Raw genomic sequence first — 8,327 nt, 5'->3', positions numbered from 1 at the left:
AATCAAGTCTTAACAATAGTTTCTTAAAAAGAAAAATAGTAATGATATTTGAACAATCAAAAGTTGATAATTTTTGGACAATCCCCTTTCACTCTCATACATGAGAGAAAAAATTGATGAGAATCCGAATTTCATTATATTCTTACTCTATCTCTCCTTGTCTCACTTTATTGTTTTTGTTACGAAAGAGAAAAAAAAGAAAAGAGGGTTGATAAGAATAAAAGTTGTTCAAGTATTATTATTAAAAATAAAATAATAACCGTCAATCATACTCTTGAGATTTTGAGTATTCTATGCTCAAGACCGTTCTTAAGATATTGGTTACAAATTTTAAATTTAAGTCTCCATATTATCTTTTGCAAACTTTTGCTAATTACATTAACAACTAAAAACAAATAGAACTACATAAACATAGCTATTAAAACAAAGCTTTCAAGATTCACCAAAAAAACACAGCTTTCAAGACAATGATTTGTTTAAAGATTCAGGTTCGATTAAATTTTTAGAAATTATTCACCACATGACCGAAATATAATTTTTTTAGTCACATTTACGACTTTTTATTCTTTTAATTATCTCATAATAAAAAATCATATGAAATCTATATGATCACGTGACCATAAAAGTCTGGTTCAATTTTTAGATCGTTATCTTATTCGACTGATTGAAGTAGAAACTTCTCTTAATTTTTGAAGTCTGAGTTTTAATAGCATTCACACTATTCATATGACTTTTTCTACATGTTTGTTACAAGAGTTTAATAGTTGAACCACTTACATTACCTCTTAAAATTTTCCAATACACTCGAATAAGAAAATATAGTGTAAATACATTGTAGCACCCAAAAAGCATAATAATAACTTGGCCTAATAACTTTAGTAGAAGAAAATTTTCAATATATATCACATAAGGGTCAAGTTGGCGTGCATAATGCTCTTGGAATATTTATATCTATTTTATTTTCTTTGTACTCCTTGGTGTTTTACTTTTATGTTTTATCTATTATCATATTCTAGCCCTCTCATGTTATTAAAATCAAGACCCAAAGAATTTCTAAAATATTTTGTAATTCTTCAAACAGTGTTTTGTTTAATTTGCATTAAAAGCTTTTAAAAATTCTACAAAATGCTCTCTTGTTTTTATTGGTGAGTCATTTGTTCTTGATGATTTACACAAGCCAACTCCTTTTCAGATCAACTTATTATTATTATTATTTTTTTTTTTGAGATAAGGATAATGATGAAGAATTGTAGGCAATCTTATGATAAATAATCACGATTAACTTTCCTTGTTCTTCTTCACAAACTTGAGAATGATTATAGACGTTAGACATGCTTATGCCACTCTCTCGGTGTCGAGTCTCGAACCAAATACCTAAAGAATTAATTCTCAATCAAGTGATCTCTCAGAAGATAGACATATGTTCATGCCACTCCACTCCTGCCAATAATGGTCAACTATTTTCTTGTCAACTTTCCCAACCTTGTCTTTGTCAAGAGCGTAATTTCTTTCAACATTGTATGTGGACATTAACATCGTTTTAATGATAAACCTAACAATCTGCCTATATCACTCACATGAGATCAATATGATATAATTGAGATAAACTTGCCCAGTATTTTTTGGAGTAGGATGCTGTATATTTTACAAAAAAAAAAAATATAAAATAAAAAAAAAAATTGGGGACATAACTTGTTGAAATTTTTTACGGGGATAAAAAAAAGAAATTTTAGATGTATATAGAGAACGTTTAAATTTAAATTAGTAAAATTTGTGGGAACATTTTTAAAATTATTAAAAATTGGTGAATTTTTTTATGGTCTAAAAACGAAGTTTGAGATATTTATAAGGATAAAAAACTTATTCAGCACTTAAAAAAATTTCCCTTTTGTAAGAGAGGTTTCTATAATGCACTAAACATTATTGTGAAAAAAATTCAAAATTTCGAGTTATACAAATCAGTAGATTTAAAATTAGAGACCAAAATTTGTGACTAAAAACTTTTGGGGACCTAACTTATTGAAATTTTTTATAAGGACTGAAAAATAAATTTGAGATATTTATAGGAAACATTAAAATTTAAATTAGTAAAACTTGTGGGAGTATTTTTAAAATCTTGAAAAATAGCAGGGACTAAAATTACATGTATAAAAATTTAGTAACAGTAGGAACTAAAATTACATGCATAAAAATTTAGTATGGACCAAAATATGCCAATATTTTTATATGGACCAAAACTAAAAATTTGGTAATTTTATGGAGACTACAGACATACTCTATGGTTTATATAATATAAGAGATAAACTAAAATTTAAAAATTAAAACATATAAAAATTGATGGGAATAAATAAAATTAAATTAAAACATAGATAAATTGAGGTGGCACAATATATGGTGTAAGGAGGGATAAATTTGGAATTTCAACGGCATCTTAATAATTGTTATACTTTATTATTATTGTTTTTTTAAGCCTAATAGTTAGAAATTTCGCATTTAATAAGACGAACAAGTTGTGTTTGGGGTTCGAATTCCGATCCCTTCATACATAATATAATGTCATTTACCAACTGAGTTAAGCTTGAGGGAACATAATCACTTCTAAAATAACACATATGAGTGATTTGTTTTACAATGCCATTGTATGAAACTTAATAATTAACGTCTAACGATAATACGACGTATCTTCTATGCTTTGCTCTCTTTCTTATTTTATTTGATAAAGTTGAGTGAAGAAACTTACACATACAAAATACAGAAAAGTGGCGTATTGTGGATTCTAACTCAACTCATCAATATAATATTATAGCCGTTATTTTTATAATTTAAACGGTATTTTTAATGACGTTCCTTTTTCTCTTTATTAAAAGAGAAAGATAAATCTGTAAAAAAAAAAAAAAAGAGTAAGATAATTTTTTTTTCTTTGATAGCAAGATAATTTTGTTTGGCCTGTCAAAGAGAGGAAGTTTTTAATATTTTTATGGAAAGCAGTTAATCACCAAAACCCTTTTTTGACAAAATTAATTATCAAAATCTTAAAACACCAACCATTTTAATCACATTCATGGTATTGGTCATAAAATCCGTCAAATAGAAAATAAATGATACGTTGAATTTATACCGTTGCAAAAATAATAAAGTATTATTTTTTTTCTATTAACTTGAAAAAAAAAAAAAAAAAAAAAAAAAATTGTTCTAAATCAGAACAACACCCGTATCATGAGGCACGTGTTTTTCTGCCCTATAAAAAACAAACACAAAATTCATATTTTCAAAAAATCTAAAATCTCAATAAATTAAATTAAAAAGCGTTAAAAACAATACCAAAAGCGCGCGAACTCTCCCGCGCTCTGGTTCTTATATTTTTATTATACCATTGCACTCTCATTTCTCTTCTCCGTTCCAACAATGCAACATTCAACCATCGCCGCCGCATCACAATCTTCTCGCGGCGGCGATTCCGCCGAGAGTTCCGATATTAAACCAGCAAAAAAACGTGGTAGTTATAACTGTGGTCGTTGTGGTCTTCCTAAGAAAGGTCATAACTGCAACGTCAAAACCCCTGTCTCCGCCACCCCCGCCACCACTACACCTGCCGATTCATCTCTATCTGTCGTTTCTGTACCTTCGTCCGCTGTATCTGTGATTCGTCAGCCGTCCACGAATCTCCGTCGTGCTCTTTCGTTCGAAGGTCTTGACGATCGAGCAAGCGGACTTGATTTGGTGGCGGTTGACGATAAAGAAGATGGAGATTCGTTTCCGGAGCCAGATCTTGAACCAGATCTGGAGGTTCTGGAGGTTTCAGATCTGGATATGGATTTTGACTCGTGCGGTTTACCGTCGAGTCTCCGGTGGGAAGTGTTGAGGAGGCTTCCACCGGCGGGGCTGTTATCGGCTGCTAAGGTGTGTAAGGGATGGAGAGAGACGGCGAGGAAGCTGTGGAGAGCGACTGAGGAGTTGAAGCTTAGGGTTCCGGCGAAGGTTCATGTTGGATTCGTTGCGTCGATGCTGCAGAAATGTCCTGGGATAGTGAGGCTTTCGCTTAGGTTGGAAAGGTGTGTGGAGATTTGTGTTGTTCGTTGAAATCTTTCAGATCCGCGTTAAGAATAAGATTAAGAAATGAATTATATAACGTTGAATAATTTAATCGGAAATTAATGGTTAAATACTGTAAAATAATATGATGCATGCGTAATTGAAGTATGTGGGTTGATTTATGAAGATCGATGCAAAAAGAACATATAGCTATAATCTGGATCTCAATTTATTAAATAATTGGTTTGATGTTAATGGATGAAAAAATTGGATGTTAATTAATGGATTTATTGCTGATCTATTAACCAGAAGTGTTTTTCTTATATCGTATTATTTATCTTACTAATCTGGTTTGTTTGATTTGCAGTGATTTTGACTCTACAATGCTGGCTTGTATTGCATTTTCATGCCCTAATTTGGAGTCTATGGAGATCTCGATATTCAACACCGCAACCAATCGGATCAATGGGTATTACTCATGGTCTTATCTTTTTAATTTTCGTAGACCCTCTTTTTTGCTGCTTCTATGTGAAATGAGTTTTTTGGTTTTTGAACATCTAAGTACTCAATTATTGCTGCATATAATTTTATACAATGTGAAAGTGAGGCATGGAAATTCATCATTTAAGGCTTAAGACACAACGACTCAATTGTTTCTTGTATGAATTGTAGATTTTAGATCTGTGTTTGACATTTTATATATTGGTTAAATGCAGTTTATTGTCTCAAATTGTACATGGATGGAATCCTGATTGTGTATTGCTGATTTCTATTTAGTCTCTTACACTTCTATCGTTATAGGTGCCTATTTGTTTGAGTCATCATGTGCAGCTTAAAGCTTACATTATTAGCATAGATGCAAGGTTAACCAAAGAATGATGCTTTCCACTGATTAGCTTTATCTTTTGTTCAACTATGAAATGCAGGGATGAATTGGGCCGATTTGTTGCTGACAAAAGAAACCTCAAAAGCCTCAAGATGGAAGGTTGTTCTAATCTAGGGGGTTTTGTCCTTTGTTCATCTAGTTTGTCTACACTTTGGCTATCAGATCTGCACTCTTTATCTAAGATGGTGATTGTTACCTTTCTTTGTTCTTTAATGTGATGTGATTAATATTGACATTGATTATACCCATACCCTGAGGTTGCATTTTGAGTGAATCGTAGTTGCTAACCATTGCTTTGAAATTGTAGGTATTTAACTGTCCCCAGCTGAGAGAGATTTCACTTGAATTTTCTTGCCAAGAAAATGAAGGCACTGATCTCATAACTATGATTGAAGGGTTGGGAAGAATTTGCTTGAAACTACAGAACATTCATATAGCTTCAATGCGGCTTTCTCATGCTGCTGTGCTTGCTCTCACAGCTGCTCAACTGAGGTTTGCCTTTCTTTGGCCATTTGTTCTCAGTTTTCATGTAGTTATCGGCATTAGTCATCAGTGTTGAAAGTCCTTTCATATAAAAGTTTGTAATCTATGATGTTTTGAACTTTCTGTCTATGAATTTGCACCATCTTATAAATGAACCAACCTTTGTAAAAGACCAAATATAGGATCTTGTCAATTTTATACTACATGCCAAACGTGGTGCGTGTGAAATACCATGAAACCAATTATCATAACTACAATACTCAACATATATACACACTAATGGTAATTAGGCATTGGTCAAGATTCATACTTGATTTTATTCCCAAAGTTAATATAAATATCCAAAATCCCAATCCATAACTGTAAGACTAGAGGTTATGTATATCACGGGGATCTCATCTCATGTTGCATAATCAGTGAAAATGTCTTAATTGTACTTTCTCCTGTTTTAAAAAGTGAATTAATGCTACTAATATCCACTAAATTCTGTCTAAATTTACAATTAATCAGGGGGCTGCGAATGCTTTCTCTTGTTCTTGGATCTGAATTAACTGATGCATCTGTTGCTGCAATTGCTTCAAGCTATCCAAATCTAGAATTGCTTGACCTCAGTGGGTATGAATCTGTACCGATTCTTATTGACTTCAAAGTTTCCGTTGGAATTTGGAAAATGTATTTACCTCAGAGACAAAAGAAAGTGTGATTGAACTCAATACTTTATAGATAAATTATAAAGAATTTCTATTTCATCTATGCATTTCTTTTTAATTTCCATGTCTTTGCTTAAGAAATCATGTGTTGATCGGTTGCTGTTATAACAGATCTGGCATAAGTGACAGTGGCATTGGAATGATTTGCAACGTATTCCCTGAAACACTTAGAAGACTTCTCCTTGCTCTTTGCCCTAATGTGACTTCAAGTAATCGTCTTTACATCCTCAATTATTTCAGAAATCTTACACATTAGATTATGTTTGTTCATACTAATCTGCTGGCACATGTTCCAGGTGGCATTCAATTTGCTACAGCTCAATTGCCCCTTCTTGAACTTATGGACTGTGGCATGGCCATATGTGATCCAAATTTTCCTGATCCAACTGCTGATGAAAATGACTGCAAATCACTGAAAACATCCAGCGCAAATCTACAGCATATAAACCAAAAACTAATCATCAAACATAGCCGTTTAAAGAAACTCAGTTTGTGGGGTTGCACTGGATTGGATGTGAGTTTCAATATTCATGGGACTGATAACATTTATTGCATATTCATTTTTAGCCTTGTAATCTTTATATTTTTTTTCAAATTTATATGCAGGCCCTGTACTTAAACTGCCCAGAACTCATTGATCTGAACCTAAATTCTTGTAGAAATCTGCATTCAGGTTTGTCCTTTCATATTCCTGTTTTATAACTATCAAATAATTTGTTGCAACTTATCAGGATTTCCTTTAAAATAGTATGATTGATTATTTTCATTTTACTAATTGGTTCAGAGAGGCTGTTGCTTCAATGCCCCACTTTGCAAAATGTTCATGCATCAGGTTGTCAGGATATGTTAATTGAGGCTATCCAAAGTCAGGTGACAACAGATTTCTGATATTTTGTTCCATAAGTTTTATGATATTTTGTTCCATAATTGATAAATCAATGTTCTCTTTGAGATGTGAGCTTCATAGCTTGATTTTAGATATTAAGAACAAGATCCCTTAAACCAATTTTCTCTTCATGAATTAGCATATTTATTATGACCTAGTTTGTTTGATATTCCAAGCTTTCCAGGTTCTAAAGTTTAAAATGTACTTACAATTTGTTTGCAGGTCCGCAATGCTTTTCCTGCTATAGATAACCATTCGCCTTCTAAACGTCTACCTGATGGCTCCAAAAGGGTTCGGGTTCCTTATTTACTTAGTGGAGAGGTAAAACTAAAAGAAATAAATCATGCATGTTTTAAAAACATATTGTATTTAGGATGGAAAAGTTTGAAAACATTTACTACAAAGCTATCTCTAAATCTGACCTAAAGTTTGTGCATCAATGGTATCAAACCGTTGTGTTTTTACTGCGTGAAATGGATTTGTTTCAAGCCCACACAGAAGAAAAGTTGGATTTTCTATTCTAGGGTAGATTTTTCAAGTCATTATATACACAGTTATAGTCTTGCTTGCACAAACCCTGTTTTATTGAGTGTGAAAATTTAACTTACAATCTAATTTCTCCTTTTCTCTCGCAGTCCCCTGAACCTGAAAAAAAACGAAGGAGGATCGAGAGAATTCCATGCAATGTGCTTGTGGACTGATTTCCCTTGAAGCTTATTCTCATTTTTCTTTATGGTGATGAAGGTGGGCTGGAACTTATTCTATTGTATACTATATGTGCAATATCTTGTGATGTTATATAATATGCATTATCCCTTAGCTACCAAACAGGTCATAAATTTTCAATTTAGGCTCTCAAATTGGTGCCCTAGTTGAAACTGTATCTCATCGCAAACAAATGTTTATGTTTAAAATACTCTTGTATGAATTATATGGATGAATGCCTCATTTTTATTGAAATAATGTATTGAATTATATGGATGAATGCCTCATTTTTTAATGAAAAGTATTTTATGAAAATTCCTCTAGACTCCCAAATCATTAATTGGGTACTGATATAGGGTGATTGCCCATAGAAATGTTAAGAATTCAAATATGTGCTATTCTTCAATCATTAGGAGTTTCGAGACACTTAGGCAGAGGTGCTTAAGAGAAGTTTGGAGTTTCCTGGCTTACATTAGGAGATTTCATTATGTGTGGATCCTTATGAAGGAATGACTAGATTAATGGCGCTGGGAAACAACCATTGGCAGATTGGGTTTCAGAATGTTTGGTTGATCATCTGTCCATACATTTGAACCATATATCTATGAACCATAATCAAGGGTAG

General features: G+C 32.4%; 1 protein-coding gene across 1 annotated transcript; it reads left to right on the top strand.

Moving 5' to 3' along the window:
• The first annotated feature begins 3,324 nt into the window (after window positions 1-3,324).
• Window positions 3,325-8,017, top strand: LOC123885696 (F-box/LRR-repeat protein 17). The gene is made up of 11 exons (XM_045935003.1): window positions 3,325-4,052; window positions 4,400-4,501; window positions 4,959-5,103; window positions 5,226-5,410; window positions 5,912-6,016; window positions 6,223-6,320; window positions 6,408-6,625; window positions 6,718-6,784; window positions 6,896-6,981; window positions 7,220-7,318; window positions 7,633-8,017. Exons 1-11 carry the CDS (start codon window positions 3,406-3,408, stop codon window positions 7,696-7,698), a joined length of 1,818 nt encoding a protein of 605 aa, XP_045790959.1. The 5' UTR covers window positions 3,325-3,405; the 3' UTR covers window positions 7,699-8,017.
• The last annotated feature ends 310 nt before the right edge of the window (window positions 8,018-8,327 follow it).

This window comes from Trifolium pratense, linkage group LG1 (genome assembly GCF_020283565.1).
Source record: "Trifolium pratense cultivar HEN17-A07 linkage group LG1, ARS_RC_1.1, whole genome shotgun sequence".
Classification (NCBI taxonomy): domain Eukaryota; kingdom Viridiplantae; phylum Streptophyta; class Magnoliopsida; order Fabales; family Fabaceae; genus Trifolium; species Trifolium pratense.
This window is presented reverse-complemented; position numbering and strand designations above follow the sequence as displayed.

Excerpts from the sequence above, each read along its gene's own strand:
- LOC123885696 (XM_045935003.1), top strand. The coding sequence starts at position 3,406 with ATGCAACATTCAACCATCGCCGCCGCATCACAATCTTCTCGCGGCGGC. Across the intron at positions 4,502-4,958 it reads GCAACCAATCGGATCAATGG|GGATGAATTGGGCCGATTTG; the intron begins GTATTACTCATG and ends TATGAAATGCAG. Across the intron at positions 6,321-6,407 it reads TTGCCCTAATGTGACTTCAA|GTGGCATTCAATTTGCTACA; the intron begins GTAATCGTCTTT and ends CACATGTTCCAG.